Source organism: Brachyhypopomus gauderio, chromosome 1, assembly GCF_052324685.1.
Source record: "Brachyhypopomus gauderio isolate BG-103 chromosome 1, BGAUD_0.2, whole genome shotgun sequence".
NCBI lineage: Eukaryota > Metazoa > Chordata > Actinopteri > Gymnotiformes > Hypopomidae > Brachyhypopomus > Brachyhypopomus gauderio.
Window position 1 is genome coordinate 49,811,325 of NC_135211.1, and position 17,519 is coordinate 49,828,843.

The window sequence follows — 17,519 nt, forward strand, 5'->3', positions numbered from 1 at the left end:
AGAGAGAGAGAGAGAGAGAGAGAGAGAGAGAGAGAGACAAAGAGAGACAGAGAGAGTGAGACAGAGAGAGAGACAGAGAGGGGTTCTATTTCTGTGTGGTCAGATCTATAAACACTCCTCACTGCTTGCAGTCTCTGAGGAGTGAAGTTCCTGTGCATCTGATTCGGTTCACACATTAATAGGACAAGCCACCGGATACTTTAATGTGTGTGTGTTTGTGTGTGTGTGTGTGTTTCAAACTAAACAGTGAGACACAGAACGCCGTCAGCAAAACAAGTACTTTAATTAGTAGTCCTACTTACTGATGAAGCACACACATACAGTGTATTATCACACGCACTGTCCACACAAAATAAAGGACTCTATATCGCACTTACACGTCTCTTTGCGGTGTGTGTGTGTGTGTGTGTGTGTGTGTGTGTACAACGTACCTCTGTCGCTGTCATACAAGTAGGCGAACTTCTCCCACTTGTAGTACTCCACCAGGCTGATAAGGGGTCCCTTGATGTCAGGACGCATCTGCAGCACGAACTGGTTGAGCCCTTCGGCGGGGAAGCTGGGTGTGATGAATGACACGTGCAGCGTTTCGCAGAACGACGTGATCGTGTTCACCGACTTCTTGTCGTAGAAGCCGAAGATGGCATAGACACCCCGCGAGAACTGTGAACAGACTGGGGGAGGGAGGGGAAGAATAGGGCAGGTGTGACACACTGGGGGCACGTTTTGTCAGCCAACCAAAAGCTGCCCAGCTAACACAGTTTGGAGGATAAAGTTGGAGTAAGTTGTTTTGCAGAAGCATGTTGACGCCTTTCCAAAGCCACTCCCCCTAAAAAACACATGACCATGCCTGACTACATCTGGAAGATTCAGGAGAGATCGTCGGAGAGTGGAGCATCACTTTCATCACTGTCCAACAACATCAGGTCCAATTAACATAACAAAAAACACCTAAAATTATCACAACTTAGGCAAATAACAAACACGGCTACTGCCATTGCGCACATCTGTCAACCCCTAGCAAAAAGTATACTTAAAGTTAAGGAGTATACTTAAAGTTAATTTTATTAAGTACACTTCAGTATAAGTATAAGTATAGCAAGTATACTACAGACCATATACTTTAAGTGTACTAGAAAGTATACCAATTTAATACTTTTTCGGACTAAATTGGAACATTTCTAGTTTATAAAAGTATACTTTAAAGTTCATTTTAAGTTTTCAAAAGTACACTTTATAGTATAAAACTAGTATACTCATCTATATGCTATCAATGTACTTGATATATCCCTCTCGTATGCTTAAAGTATATCAATATACTGCCATTGTACTAGTTATATACTTCGAGTCTATTTTTATTGTATACTTTAAGTATACTGTTATAAACATTGGTTATTTCACTAGTTTACTTGAAGTTTGCTTGGCATATTACTTGTAGCTTACTATTTATGTACTTGAAATATACTTCTTAAAGTATTCCTAAAGTTTATTGTATGTACACAAGAGTGTGATGCAGTTACAAAATCACAAGACAGAATGTTAAACACAAGTTTGATATATTTTCAAACATTTCACACATTTCAAAAACAAATACATATGAAATAAAGTCCTTCCTCACTGGAGAAAATGAATTGAAAAAGTGCACATTTGCATGTAAAAAATATAAACATAATGCAGGGTTGCCAACTTTTCAAGAGATTTGAACCTGGAGGGGGTGTTGTTGAATGAAAGTTGTTGACGGGGGGCTACCCTGATAATGGTCTCTCCAAGATCAAGTCCTTGTTTGTAAAAAGTGGTAATGTGATGCTGGGGTGCGAGATAAGGACAAGGCCTATCTTGCGGTACAAACGGCATTTTATTTAACACATGGAAAGTGCAGACAGTGCACGTAAACCACTTATACATGTAAACGTGATCGACTCTGACAAAGACGAGCACGGGACACTGCGTGAACGCACATTAAATAGACAAACCACATAGGCCTAAGCCCCAAGTGAACACGAGATGAGCCACAGGTGAGACCAATTAACACGCTCAGACACAACCACCACGGAGATCCATAGACGCAGACAACTAGACGTAGACAACATAAACACACGCTCAAAGGGGAGGGGTCAGGGGCTGTAGCGTGACAGGTAAAGCAAAACTTGTGCATATGCTTGTAAAAATGTAAACATAAACATAATTCTTTAAACTCCAGCATTATGCTATTAATATATAAATAAAATGTTAAGCATGAGTCAATTACTTGACCTTTATTATGCACTTGGAGCAAGATATAATAAGTATTAGTACTTTGTGGCAGAAAGATGTAAAAAGTATACTAAAGTATAAGTATACGTTTTAGTATTAAAATACAAGTGTAAGTCTTGGCATTAATGTATTTAGTCTTAGACTTCTGTTTATACTTTTCAGTATTAAGTATCTAAAATATAGTTTATAAAAAGTCACCTTCAAGTATACTTCCTCAGTTTTAGTAAAAAATAAGTATACTCATAGTACACTTGAATAAACTTATTTTTGCTAAGGGAAGCTACTTTGTTAGTATTGAGAAATTTGATTAGAAATGGAGTTTGATAAGGTAGCATAGCTGGCTAGCTTGCAACAGCTAGCTGTGGTGAGGTAGCATAGCTGGCTAGCTTGCAACAGTTAGCTGTGGTAACATTAGATATCAGGCCAAGCTAAAAACATCAACAAGGTTAGAGATACTACACACAGTAAGTTGTGAAGGTTTACTTTGAATTTTCAGTTCATCCATGTTTGCTGATGAAGAAGCTGTTCCTCCTAAATATCTAAATAGTTGGCTTAGCATAGCAGAGAATAACAGTCACCCTGACCATGTAAAATAGGCTTAAAACGTTTTGATTTGTCCAGAGACACGGAATGAAATGGGAATATTGATAATAAGCGAATTTTTTGACCTCTTGTTTTATCAAACATCTTTTCAGATTGTAGCTACTTCTGCCTTTCCTTCCTTTCTTTGTTTAACAATGTAGGCTAAGCTATTATGGGACGTTGTTGTTGTATTTCGCAATCGATCGCGGAGGGTGACATATATATATATATGGATCAGAGGTAAATAAACTAGATTTTTTTTTCGCCGTGAGATATCGGAAGTGTGGCGTGAGAGCGTGTGAAGACGGTAAAATGCGTGTGTCACACGTTCAATGCGTGAGACTTGAGAACACTGGTATCGAGGTAACTTTCTTTGTCAAGCTCGAAGGCTAGTTCAGCCTTCAAGGCCGTGTGTGTGTGCGTGAGGTCGTTTGTGTAAGGCTGTGTGTGTAAGTGTGAGGCCATTTGTGTGTGTGTGTGTGTGTGTGTGTGTGTGTGTGTGTGTGTGTGTGTGTGTGTGTGTTTGAGGCCGTGTGAAGGTCTCCGCGACAGAGTACTGCAGGCAGCTAGGTATTTCTTCCAGTTATTTAATTAAGTCCAAATGAAATGACCGTTTATCTGCGGTTGCATTTGATTTATTGATTGCTATTGGGATGAAAAGATCATTAAAAATATATAACATCAAATGCTTCTAGAATAAATTGCCTACTCCACCTTTAAGAGGTCAGGCAGCATATCAACTGGGAATGATTATGAGACCACACAGACACGTACGTACGTATCTGAAAGCTCCATTTCACAACATGCACTCTTAAGTCGTCCAGGCAAACTCAAGTTATTTTTAGAGTGCTCCAGCCAGTCAGTAGCACCTTGCTTGACACCCCGGTTCAGACAAAGGCACCTGGTTGGACAGCTGTGCATATTGACTTTCGAAAATCATCTTGTTTCACGGTTCAAATGGTCCCATGTGCAAGCTACACACAGGAACCCTGAGCAGTCAAAAGACCAACTACGGTCAGTTAGCTTGTTGAATTTAAACATCTGAAAACTTTAAACAACAGTCACACAGCAAATCCTAGAGCTCAATTAACTCTTACAATGATCACTGCTGCCAAGCTGGACTTAAATGCACACCGAATACCTAAAAGGTATTAACTAACTCAACTGCCAATGCATATCTGAAATTACTTTTGCCATTTGTTAAATATTTTTAGATTTTAATTTTTGTACATTTTACCGCAACTTCCCAGTTTAATCCTCGATTAAATTTATAATTAAAAGGTGTAATCTTCTTCAGCCAGTAGCGAGGTGAATGTTTTAGTCACATCGCACGTGTAGTGTTTAATAACAGGCCTACTTCAATTTGTCTTGCTAGGAACCTGTCCTGTCGATGACACAAGCTGCATGTGTTGCAACAAATAGATAATTAGTCATTTGCTTTCAAGCCATGTTACAGTAAACAGCGTGTATGCACGTGTCGTGTCACGCATCTAGCGTCTTCGCATGGGTCTTGCAGCAACTGTGCACAACCCTCCACAAATATCCCTGGTGCTGTTTTATTCAAGAGTGTTACATAAACTTGAGAAGCTCTAATTTTAGGCCTGCAAAGCTCATTCCTCACAGAATACCAGTGATTATTGATGTTACGGGAACCGAGGTATCAAAAGTTATACAGAGGCTTTATTACAAAGGCCAATTATAAGGTGTTTTTCCCCCCAAACCATAAAACCAGTGTTATATAAGAGATATACAAAGTGTACATCCAGCTGCAAATATGTCAAGATTTATGTTTCAGGAAATTTTTATTGACACGTAAGCAATGCTTTACATCTTTAGCCACATAACTGCCCCTTTGCACACAATGTGTGGAGATCTATCTCCCTTTGTGTGGGCCTTGATGAAAGATTCTGGAACTCGGGGACGGCATCCTAATCAATTTCACCTTCTCGTAATGTCATTAACATGCAGGTGCACTACGCAGCACCATGCCCCTCTCCCACCCCTCAGTGCATTAGCATAATCAAACCTAGGCTGTTCGCATTTGCTGTGTGCCGGTCTTCGAGAGACCTCAATTAAACCCTGGCTTGGCCTAAATCACAGCACACGTGGAGGCTTGTCTTCAAAAGATGGTTTAAGTCTTGCGCTGGGACCAATTCCTGGATGGCAGATTAAGCTGGCAAATCCTTCAGATAATATGTAGTGCTCCAAAGCGTTGTTATAATGGAGAATATTGAATGAGGTCCATTGTGAGGTATAAAATTCATTGAGAAAACTTTCCCAGTAAGTTGTACAAGACAATGCAGAGTACTGATGAGAGAATTGTGGCACTCTTTGTAAAGACGTGTGCTAAAGTTTCTGATGCATGCCAGTTAATCTGTTTTTACTTAGATTACTTAGATGCTGGCACAACTAAAAACTTACTGAAAATACTTTCACATGACTTCTACTTACTCTCTAGTTACACAGACAATGTCTGATTCCAAAAAAGGCTCATGGTGGCAAAACCAGTACCCTAAGTCTGGCCACAAAAGCAATTCAACAAACTGAACTTAATACAGAGTGTGCAGCTATCCAAATGCGATGATTCACTAATGCAGGATTTGGAAGTAGAACCCTCAATAACTGGTATCAGATAACTTACACATTCACTATATTGCCAAATGTATTTGCTCACCCATCCAAATGATTGGAATCAGGTGTTCCAATCACTTCCATGGCCACAGGTGTATAATATTATTTTTTCACACATTTGTGAAAGAATGGGTCGCTCTCAGGAGGTCAGTGAATTCCAGTGTGGAACTGTGATAGGATGACATATGTGCAACAAATCAAGTTGTGAAATTTCCTTGCTCCTAAATATTCCACAGTCAATCGTCAGCTGTATTATAAGAAAATGGAAGTGTTTGGGAACCACAGCAACTCAGCCACAAAGTGGTGGGCAACGTAAACTGATGGAGCGGGGTCAGTGCATTCTGAAGTGCATAGTCGCCAACTTTCTGCAGAGTCAATCACTACAGACATCCAGACTTCATGTGGCCTTCAGATTAGCTCAAGAACAGTGCACAGAGAGCTTCATGGAATGGGTTTCCATGGTGAAGCAGCTGCATCCAAACCATACATCACCAAGTCCAATGCAGGATGTCAGATGCAGCGGTATAAAGCATGCCGCCACTAGACTCTAGAGCAGTGGAGGCGCATTCTCTGGAGTGATAAATCGCACTTCTCCATCTGGCCATAGCACTTCTCCATCTGATGGACGAGTCTGGGTTTGGCCAGGAGAACAGTACTTGTCTGACTGCATTGTGCCATGTGTAAAGTTTGGTGGAGGGGGGATTATGGTGTGGGGTTGTTTTCATGAGCTGAACCCCTTAGTTCCAGTGAAAGGAACTCTGAATGCTTCAGCATACCAAGACATTTTGGACAATTCCATGCTCCCAATTTTAGTTTTGAAGCTGGCCCCTTCATCTTGACTGTGCACCAGTGCACAAAGCAAGGTCCATAAAGACATGGATGGCAGAGTCTGGTGTGGATGAACTTGACTGGCCTGCACAGAGTCCTGACCTCAACCCGATAGAATACTTTTAGGATAAATCAGAGCGGAGACTGAGAGCCAGGGCTTCTCGTCATCAGATGATGATGCGCTTCTGGAAGAAGGGTCAAAAAACCCCATAATCACACTCGTAAACCTTGTGGACAGCCTTGCCAGAAGAGTTGAAGCTGTTCTAGCTGCAAAGGGTGGACCAATGTCATATTGAACCCTATGGATTAAGAATGAGATGTCACTTAATAGTAACAGATAGTATATTAGTATCATTAGTATTAGTGTTTTTTATCTGACTCAGACAGGAGTCTCAGAATGATATAAGCTGATACTAATCCAGTTCTTCCAGGATCGTCTCTGGATCGTCTAATTCGTCTTCCATGATGAATCTAAACAAGGTTCTAGAATGTTCTTTGAAGCCATCATAAAGAGAACCCATCAGAATAACAGGACCGCTGCCCAGAGGGTTACAGCAGTGACTCGACGAGTGTGCCCGACTCCAGTTCACTTCCTCCCCAATCGCAACCTGGTTTCGAAGCACTAACATTCAAACTAACTTGGCACGCGGAGACACAGGATGGTGGCTGTGGGCCAGCGTGTGACATGTGATGAGTAATTTGGGTAGACAACAGCTGACATAGCCCAGGAGGGCAGGCACCGCACCACACAGCATGCAAGCATAAACAATGTGAACTAAAGTTTCACAACCACACCGTGCACACACAAGACAGTGTTATATGACAGTCCTTAGCTGTTCTGGGGTCAGTGAGGTTTGTTCAAGTACTGAATTACCAGGTACTTCAGATCCCATTTACATATAGTGGTTTCATGTTTATTGAATCTGGATTGTAGCTGGACGAGATTTTAACCACAAGCGTTTACACTACGTAATCAAAACCACTTCAGCTTAATTAGGCTAAAACCTCATTATTTACCATGAAAAAATGCAATGCCTGATTATAATTTCATATTACACTATAGAGAAATAACGACTTCACATGTGGCTCAGGAAGATGAATGCATTTACAGTTGTATAACATTGGGCTTAATTCTTCAACCTCATCATGAAGCAGTTGGATTGTTCTGATTTAAATTCAGTCTTGAGAGCATTCACACCTGCACTTCTAACAGGATAAACCCCTACGCGAATAAAATCCAGATACCCAAGACACATGAAACGACCAAGTGTAAACGGGCTCCAAGATGCAGCGATACACTGCTTAGGGACCGTCATCCTCTTCAGCGTGTGCACTGCTCTGTAATTCAAAATGCAACCACAGAGGACACAGAACTCTTGTAGACTTGAGAGGTATTATAGGCTGCCATGGTGTGGAGTACTTTATGATGGAGGGCAAAGGTAGAGAGAGGGAGAGTGAGAGAAAGAGAGAGAGAGAGGGGATGTCGGAGACAAAAAGAAACACACATGGTGGCAAAGGTTTGCTTTGTGTTTGAGGGCTCATATTGTGAAGTGGTACATTTAGCCGTTTGACTTTGCTGCCTTGGTTACAAGGTGAGAGAGCGAATGCTTACACATGTATGTTTGTGTGAGTGTGTGTGTACACATATATGTGTGTGTGTTAGTAGGATAAAATACAAGGTGTGTAGAATAGAGTGTGTGTGTGTGTGTGTGTGTGTGTGTGTGTGTGTGTGTGTGTGTGTGTGTGTGTGTGTGTGTGTGTGTGTGTGCGCGTGTTGTCCATATGGAGTCACTTGTATGCAGTGCACATGGAGCAAGAGGACAAAACGTAAATCTTTGGACTGCTATCACTAACACAATACACCAGCAAGGCTGCAGCTCCTGGCACTGGCAGCACTGTGTGTGTGTGTGTGTGTGTGTGTGTGTGTGTGTGTGTGTGTGTGTGTGTGCGTGCGTGTGTGAGACAGGGAGAGAAAGACTTCTATTACTCATTCACTTAATTTAAATTCCATTCACAGGAGCAAGGACAAGGAAACTCACTCACACACGCAGAATTCCGTAAGTAATTGGACAGGGACACAATATTTGTTATATATGTATCTTGGGCTCCTCTCTCCAAGATCAGCAATGAATCAGGATCTAGAGTCTAGAATTTCAGCTTAAATTCAAGTCTACTGACATCTGTGCTTGGCAAACCACCTAAGAATTGTGTTCATTGATAGACATCAAGTCAGCATCCGCTGTCATTAGAAACACCTTGTGCGTGTACAGTTAGAGAGCACTACACATCTGTTCTCAAGCAGCTAGTGGTAGTCATTTTCCAACCACAGGATTGCTGCTGGTTGTGTGTTCTTGGTTGGAGGACAACTGTCAGCCCAGCTGTGACAATGACGCCTGCACAACACCCAGAGCTGCTGCTGTGTGTGACAGGCTCATACTAGCACACTCCATGACCCTCCATGACACCGTCTCACTGCCATGTTAGTGTCCCTGCAGTGTTGACAGAGGTGTGCTGCCCCAGATAACCAATAAAAGAGTGCAGTAGGGAGTCTGATGAACTGGGTAGAAGACAATGCCATACTGGTGATGAACTGGGTAGAGGACAATGCCATACTGGTAATGAACTGGGTAGAGGACAATGCCATACTGGTGATGAACTGGGTAGAGGACAATGCCATACTGGTGATGAACTGTGTAGAGGACAATGCCATACTGGTGATGAACTGTGTAGAGGACAATGCCATACTGGTGATGAACTGTGTAGAGGACAGTGCCATACTGGTGATGAACTGGGGAGAGGACAGTGCCATACTGGTGATGAACTGGGTAGAGGACATTTCTCTAGGGTAGGGGATTATTATCCATAAAAACCAATTAAACAAATAAGAACAATACAGCACATCTTACTCATTATTATTCTCTTGTTCTCTCTCTCTCTCTCATTTTCTCAAGATCATTCCCTTGCTCTCTTTATCTTTGCATGATTTTGAATCAAGGTGAATTTTCACGTTATGAGTTTGTGAATGGCAGAGTCTTACTGTGAGTCTTTAGCTGTGTGCAGACTCGCCTGTTAGATACTGTTGCAACAACACTTTCAGTTATATCACAGAATGATCTTGCTGGGCCAGTGTGGTTTGGTCTAAAGGAGAAAGTAAATGTCCCCTCTTCCTTTGACACCTTTAAGTTACTCAGTCTAATGGGACCCACCTTTTTATAGTACATACTCTGTACTTGAACTGATTCTTTCATTTATTGCCTAAGAGATCTATTTTAGGCACACACACCAATGTTCTTTGCTCTATAAACACAGCGGCACATTACACACACACAGAAACCCCACACACCCCTCATCCTGATTACATGCCAAGCCAACAAAGCTTTCCCTCTGACCCAAACCCCCGGAACGTTTCCCTCTCACGCTTATCTGTCTTTCCATTTCTCCTCTCTGTCTCTCCCCATCTCCCTCACTCTCCCACACTCTCCCTGCGACGCCCTTTTCTCTCACTAGGTGATTGCTGATTGGTCGGATTTGAGGGGCTATCGGGAAGACTGCCTACTCTTCTCATTTCTCATCCTGCACTAAATCCTCCGCATGAGCAGACATGAATATTCATGGGATGGGACGCGCTAACACACTTTCAAGCGTATTGCAACGTGAGTATTTGTTAAAAGGCTGCACATATGTGTTCGGCCAGCAACCCACAGGTCACATGACTCCCATGTGGCATTACAGCCTCTTCTCAACATGAAGCAATAGGGCATTAATATAAAAGCACATCCATAATCAACAAGGTGTATGCAGGAGGCCGGCTCTGTGCCATTCTCTCTCTAGGAGTGTATGAGTTATGGCAGGAGAATGGAATATACAGTACTTTGGCATAATGGACCGCTGCATGGCAGCACACAGTGGCTACAGCACTGGGGGTCTATAACTTTAAGAGGGTCTATATCATGACATGACAGATAAATATTTCTGGGGAACAGATATTGCACTCTGATATGACATACAGTAAAGTTTTAGTGTCATTTGGTATGTAATGTACTGTGATTGTAATTTTGTTGCTTTATAAAGGCTTCAAATACACATTTGAGTGTTCTTTATCTATCTCTCTGTCTATCTGACAGACAGAGAGACAGACAGATACATACATACATACCTATATTGTCATTCCAGAAAAGAAATTTACTGGATTCTGGGCAATGAAGCCATTTTAATCTCAAATCTAATCTCTTTATATTAATGGGTCTTTGAATTTATTACTTTTGAACATACATTTGTGGATAAACTGGGCCCTATATCCAACATTCCAAGCCAAAGTTTGTATGTGGTTTCTCATTAAGAAAGTGATCCATACAATAGAACCACACAACTCACGTTTCTTACGTGCGTGCGTGCGTTTTTATTTGTGTGCGTGCGTTAGAGCGTATTAATCAGTGGAAGCGGTTGTGGTTGCACGCGAATGTGGTGCAGTGAGGCCCGCGTGCCGGAGCCGCAGTCCTTCACTTCAAACGATCCCCCCCCCTTACGAAGAGCGCGCGACATCCATGCAGGGAACATCGCCCACTGAGTGACAACTCATTCACTTCACCGGAAAACAGAAGCCTCGGGATAGAAACCCTTATAGACTCAGTGTACTGCCGGCGGTAGCGCGCCCGTCGTCTTGTTCTCGCCATTTTGACCCCTCATTGGGGCTAATATGCTGCTGGCCTCACCATAAACACAGTTAAAACGTTTACAAGATATTTTTCATATAATGCATCGTGCATTAGTGACACGTCTATTGGTCGTTGAAAACCTGAATGTTGCATGTTTTTGGATGATACGCGGACTCCTCGGGTACAACGGGCTTAAATCTTAAATCTTTAGGCCGTCCGAATTCAGTTATTCTAAAGCAACATGTACAGTACCTAATTTTACCGTATTTCATTACAGCCATTGCATGGTTGTCGACAGATTCATGCGCTCTGATGTAAGACCAGTGGGGGAGGCACCCATACCATTTTCACGCGCTCTCGTTTTGTGTTGGGGACACGGGCCTGCAACGGAGAAAAAACGCGCTTAATGCACGTATTTGATAAAGCCTACTTGTTTGGTCGTGGGTTTGGTAACCTATGTATCACTGTACAGGATGGGTTCGGTTTCAATAATCAGTTGTGCAACGCGGGGCCCGTCTCCTCCGTTACTGTGGTAACCAACTTCATGCCAGGTAGCGCCGTGGATTCAGCTGTGCCAGAAGAGGTTTATATAACGACCTTCTCTCCAACACCTACGCGTAGCACCGGAATCGAGTCCAAGCCTAAATATGCTCTTCGCGATAGGACGGAGGCGGCGGCGTTAATAAAAGCTTGTTTGACAACATGCTACTCATTAGAGCTTTCTCGAATGCGTTTCAGCGTAATATGGTTCACACACCAGCTTCAATAACAGAATAGGAGACACACCGAAATCGGGCTAACACCCCACTGCGTGCCATCACGCCGAAAGACCCGCCGGCTCAATAAAATATAATAAAATATAACATCTAAAATTTCCCTAAAATATTTAACATCCTCTTCAGCACAGGCAGTTCAAAGTGAGGGAATGCACTTTCTGATCAGAGAAACATAGACGTACCCCACAAAACAAAATACTAAACGGGATTCTAGAGTTGGTGTAAACCAGCATCGACTTACAGCAATTGGTGATGGCGAAGCTGTTGGCTACCTCCAGGTTATCGATGTGAGGAGTGAGACGGAACTCGGCGGTACCGAACTGCACCATTCCGATTCGGAAGGCGCTGTATTCCTGGTCCGCTCCCCGCGGGAAGAGGCCGCCTGTAGAAAGACGGTCAGAAATGGGTCCATTTGAAAAGGCCAGAGTGCAAGAGGCTTCGTGCGCAGAATGTAGTCGTAGTGGCATGTGGGTGTACTTCAATCACAATCCATTGATTTTATTTCAGACTGTCGGAGTGTTTGGAAGATCTGCGTTGAAAATTAAGTTTTTTTCAAAAGTAGAAAGAAGAAATGGACTGTGTGCTTACCGATTTGGACGCTAGGTGATCCGCCGAGCGCAATTCCCCATAAAACGGGTAAGAGCAAACCCGATAAATTCATCGTCTTTAGTATTTCCCGTCGCGACGCGACGACATCTACTAAATGGGCACTGTTCACAAAACAGCAAGCGTGTTACAGCCTCGGCTCATGTTAAAAGCAAACGACAGTAAAAAAAAGACGATTCCTTTCTCGAGGGCAGTGGTGATTAGGTCGGGTACCGCGTCGGTTAGGGGAGAGAGGCGCGATGATGCGGGTTTCTCGCTCCCCTCCTTTGCGGCTCCGTCCCTGAGAACCGTTTCAGCACTACGGACAGGGAAAGAATACTGATGGAACCGGAAACAGCCGAGCGCAACCGAAGCTGCCCTCGCAGTTAACCAACGTCGCGATCGACGAGCGCACAGGGACTTGGTCTATTGATTTGTTTTACAAAGAAATCACTTGATTTTTTTGTGAGGAAAAGGGTGTTGCTTTGTTTTAAACACGTTACAGTTATTATTGGGGCACAATGCCCCCATACCACTTACAGCCTTACTGTTACTGCACGAAATAGGCTAATTAACGCAAATTAATTTCTTAACACCCAATACATTTTTTCTCTCTTCTCCTTTATCTACGACTCTCTGTCAGAATTAGTAAATTACTTATTGTTGAATATTGCACAAATTCCATTTTTTATACATACGCCGTTAACATCGGCTTTCTCAGCTGACGTCGAATAATCATCTTTTACAGTTTTGATTTAGGTAAAATATAATTATGCCATTTATTAAAACATACATTGAAATATTGTGACACAAGTGGCACCGCAAATATACAATGTGCTTTTACCATTCTCAGTGTTTCAGTTTCTGACGACTGCTAACGTGCGTTTGTCCAATCTGTAGTCACATTTTCAAAACTCTAAACACAGTGAACACAACATCAGTCTTCAGTGGCTATACAATTAGTTCAATTCATGTTGTTATAGCACAGTCATTTTACATGTTTTTTTAATGCTTAAATTTTCTATACACACAAGTTTATCCAATAACAAAATTCTGGATCATTTTTGCCTTATTTACAATTGCTTGTACACAGCATGTCAAAAATGAAAACCTAAGGTTCAAAACCCTAAATACTGTATAAAATGCAAAGTTCTGCAAAAACAAAGGCAGCTGAAAAGCTATTACTGTAATACACATTTTTTGCACATATAGATCAATGAAATAAAATGAAGTACAGTAATGTACCGGGTCAGAGAGGAGCAATTATAACAATTTGTCCTGCAATCTCAAGTGCTGGTTTGGTCCTTCACAAATGCCAGATTGGTCCCTATAACAGTGACCTCCTTCTTTCATTTTTGAATGAACTTTACCAACAACTGGTTCCAGAAGCAGAAAGGGAACAGGTGAGAGGAAACACGAGGACATTTGTGATGGGACAATGTAGCATTCTGTCATTCTCATGTCATCACAAACTGGTTTATAGACCGCCCAAGAGTGATGTCCCTTTTCCTCCCACCCATCCTGCCTTTCCTCAACACCACTAAGGAACTTTTTTCAGTCTGGAGGTTGAAGGTGGACGATCATCGGCCCCATGACCAAATGTCCCTCCTGGATGCAATGGATCCCGGCTGCAGAGACATTTCAGCTGTAGACTGCCAGGGGTGTGTAAGGCATACCAAGCTTTTCTATCTCAGGTGCATGGCAAGGGCCAACATCAGATGTGATGAGGATGAAAACATGTGGCCAACTGCTGAAGACCAGTTACATTACACATAACAAGACTGTTCAGTTTTGTATTCTGTTTTTCCCCCTTGTGTGGCTTTTTTTGTATATGTGTATTTTTACACATATGGGACCATGGCTAATTATGTTTACAATTATGGTAATTCCTTTTTGGGTTAGGCCACAATTTACAATAATGTCCCTAATACAGTAAAATATACCCTTTACTGCAAAACTGTTACTGACTCGTTTTTTGTCTAATCTACATTCCATAGTACCTAACAGTAAATATCACTCATTGTGTAGACAGTATGTTGCCAAAAATGCACACATTTGAAAAAAAAGTCCAAGTGAAGCGGATTACAGTAAAAATGAACTGACTAAGAAAACAACAGAGGTTACTGTAAAATATCGGTTGTTTGCTGGGAGAGAGTAAAATATTACATGTAATGTACTGCCATCAAATATTAGTTTTTTTTTTACAGTGGTTGTGCAGTGATTGACTATGTTCATCTCAAATAGAGAATCTGTGCTAGTGTTGGAAAGAATGATTGGATACTGAACCAGGTTTGCTGTGTTTTAACAAAGTTGGTGTATAAAGAGAAAACTGTTTGCGTTGTGAAATGCAGAGTTGGTATTTCCAATCCAATCCAATCCATTTTATTTATATAGCACTTTAAAACAACAAATGTATACCAAAGTGCTGTACACATACTGAAAGAATAAGAAACATAAAACAGCACAAATATAAAATTTAAATTTTGTGTTTAAATAAGAACACCAAATTTAGGAAGAAAACACACAACACAACCCAAAGCTATAGAAACAAATAAAGCACTAAGAAAATCTAATTAAATCAAAAGCCAATGAAAAAAGATGTGTTTTTAAATGAGATTTAAAAACGGCGAGTGACTCAATCTGCCTAATGTGCAAAGGAAGGTCATTCCACAATTTTGGACCCGCAGCTGAAAAGGAGCGATCACCTCTGCACTTTCTCAGTGTCCTCGGAACAGTAAGGAGTAGGGATGCAAATTATCGATTAATTCATTAATCGTTAGTTGATTGATCTTATCGATCGACTTTCGATTAATCGATAAGCGGCGTTTTCCACCTGAATTTCAGTGTTTCAATAGGGCTTTTAAAAATATTAGCTAAATATACTGCTCAAAAAAATTAAGGGAACACTAAAATAACACATCCTAGATCTCAATTAATAAAAGTCTTTGAAATCAGTTGAAAATCTCTCATTTCTACCCGTTGTCTGTTCCATTTGCACAAGAGCAGTTGAAATTGATTCACAATCAGTGTTGTTTCCTATCTGAACACGAAGTGTGGATGACTTGGAGTTACATTGTGTTGTTTAAGTGTTCCCTTTATTTTTTTTGAGCAGTGTAGTTAAAACACTTTGGTCAAAAAGTATATATTATATTATGATAATTATATTGTATTATATGATATATTGCTCAAGTAATTATGCATTAGGAATTTATGGTATAACAAAATACATTCTTTCATTTAAAAAAGGAATAAATTAAGGACTGGCTCCGTTCTTGCATTTGAAACATTAGACATTTTAAAAAATGTAAAAAAAAAAAATTTAAAGAAGAAATTAAATAGAGAGCCAAACAGAATATTATTGAGCCTATGCTTGGACAATGTTTCTAGCGTTGTAGTGAACACATGCTGTAACGCGACCGGAGAGTGCCCAAGTCTCCACAACATCATTGAGCTTGTCAGCTAAATTGTCAGCGGTGTGTCTGTCCGACATGTTCGTCGTAATCAGCACTGCAGATTTTAGCTGCCAGTTCTCGTCAGTGTAGTGGCACGTCACGGTAATGTAACTTTCTGTTGTTAGAGTCGTCCAACAATCTGTTGTAAGGGCTACAGCAGTAGTAGGTAGCTAGCTTTGTTTTAGCTCACTCTTCATTTTTCATAGCGAGCTTCGAAAACGCTCGCCTTCCCAAACTTTTAGGTTGACCAGGTGCACTGGTGATATGCAGGACAGCTGCATGCATGGTGTTCAAATGATAATTGAGTGAGCTAGTGGAACTGTTGTACTTCAATACCGCATTACACAGAGAACATTTGACTTCTTAGTCTAAATTAACAATGTTGAAATTGTAGCGACTACTACTCCTCGCAGCGAGTTCCCTAACAGACAGGCACTTGGCCCTTTAAGTGACACTGGGGGAGCGGCGCCTGCGCGCGCCAGGGGAGGGGAAGAGAACAGTGCTGTTGTTTGAGTTGCGTGGAAAATAAATGGTCCCACACCGCACGTCTTTTCGCCCGCTTCATTTTGTTTTCCACTCTGGTCTTTCGCGACACGTGTTCACCTCTCGTTCTTACACTCTGTTCAAGTTACTACAGGAGCGCTGTCTAACGATTAATCGTGATTAATACATTTTGATCGAGTAACGTCTTAATCGACAACTAATCGAAAGTCGATTAATCATTTGCATCCCTAGTAAGGAGGCACTGATCTGTTGACCTAAGCGAGCGTGCTGGGCTATAGTGTTGTAATAGGTCGGACAGATACTGGGGGGCGAGACCATGAAGAGATTTAAAAACAAATAAAAGAATTTTAAACTGAATTCGAAAAAGGACCGGAAGCCAATGCAATGATTTTAAAATTGGGGTGATGTGCTCTCGTTTTTTTGTATTTGTTAACAGCCGTGCAGCAGCATTTTGCACAAGCTGGAGTCTGGCAATGGACTTCTGGTCAAGACCAAAGTAAAGCGCATTACAGTAGTCCAAGCGATTAGTAATAAAAGCATGAATTAAAATCTCAAAATGGTGACGAGGGAGGACTGATTTAATTTTGGCCAACTGTCTAATTTGAAAAAAGCTTGCTTTAACAACAGTACTAATCTGCGAGTCAAACCTCAGATTACTGTCGAACTTCACACCAAGGTTTGTCACAGTAGGTTTAACATATTGTGTCAAGGCACCTAGATCACAGTCATTAACTCCAGTGTCATTTGGGCCAAACACTATTACCTCAGTCTTCTTTTCATTAAAATGTAAAAAATTATTAGTCATCCACACCCTAATTTCCTCAACACATTGTAAAAGTACTTCCAAAGAGTGGGTATCCTGTCGCTTTAGTGGCATATAAATTTGTGAATCATCTGCATAAAAATGAAAAGAGACACCATGCCTTCTTAATATGGAGCCAAGAGGGAGCAGATACAATGAGAAAAGAAGAGGCCCAAGAATAGAACCCTGGGCCACTCCACATGTGAGAGGGGCTATGGAAGACTCAGTGGCCCCCAGACGAACACAAAAGCTTCTACGTGTCAGGTAGGACTTAAACCACTCTAGGGCAAGGCCCTGGATACCCACACAGTTATAAAGACGAGATAATAAAATTTTATGGTCCACTGTATCGAAAGCTGCGGTTAAATCCAGCAAAATAACTATGACCCCTTGACCCTTATCAATGGCTAAAAGGACATCATTAAAAACTCTCAGTAGTGCCGTTTCCGTGCTA

At 41.5% G+C, this 17,519-nt stretch overlaps 1 protein-coding gene across 4 annotated transcripts in view; it reads right to left on the reverse strand.

Moving 5' to 3' along the window:
* gria2a (glutamate receptor, ionotropic, AMPA 2a) overlaps positions 1-12,630 on the reverse strand; it is a 29,644-nt gene extending 17,014 nt beyond the window's left edge. For 3 of the 4 annotated variants that reach the window (XM_077018194.1, XM_077018173.1, XM_077018180.1), the window contains exons 1-3: positions 12,311-12,630; positions 11,964-12,104; positions 432-671 (exon numbers count right to left, since the gene is read on the reverse strand). In XM_077018194.1, coding sequence (XP_076874309.1) covers positions 432-671; positions 11,964-12,104; positions 12,311-12,383 — 454 coding nt within the window. In that variant the 5' untranslated portion in view covers positions 12,384-12,630. The remainder of the gene's footprint in view (positions 1-431; positions 672-11,963; positions 12,105-12,310) is intronic. The other variant, XM_077018187.1, reaches the window with a different exon arrangement.
* Positions 12,631-17,519: the final 4,889 nt, after the last annotated feature.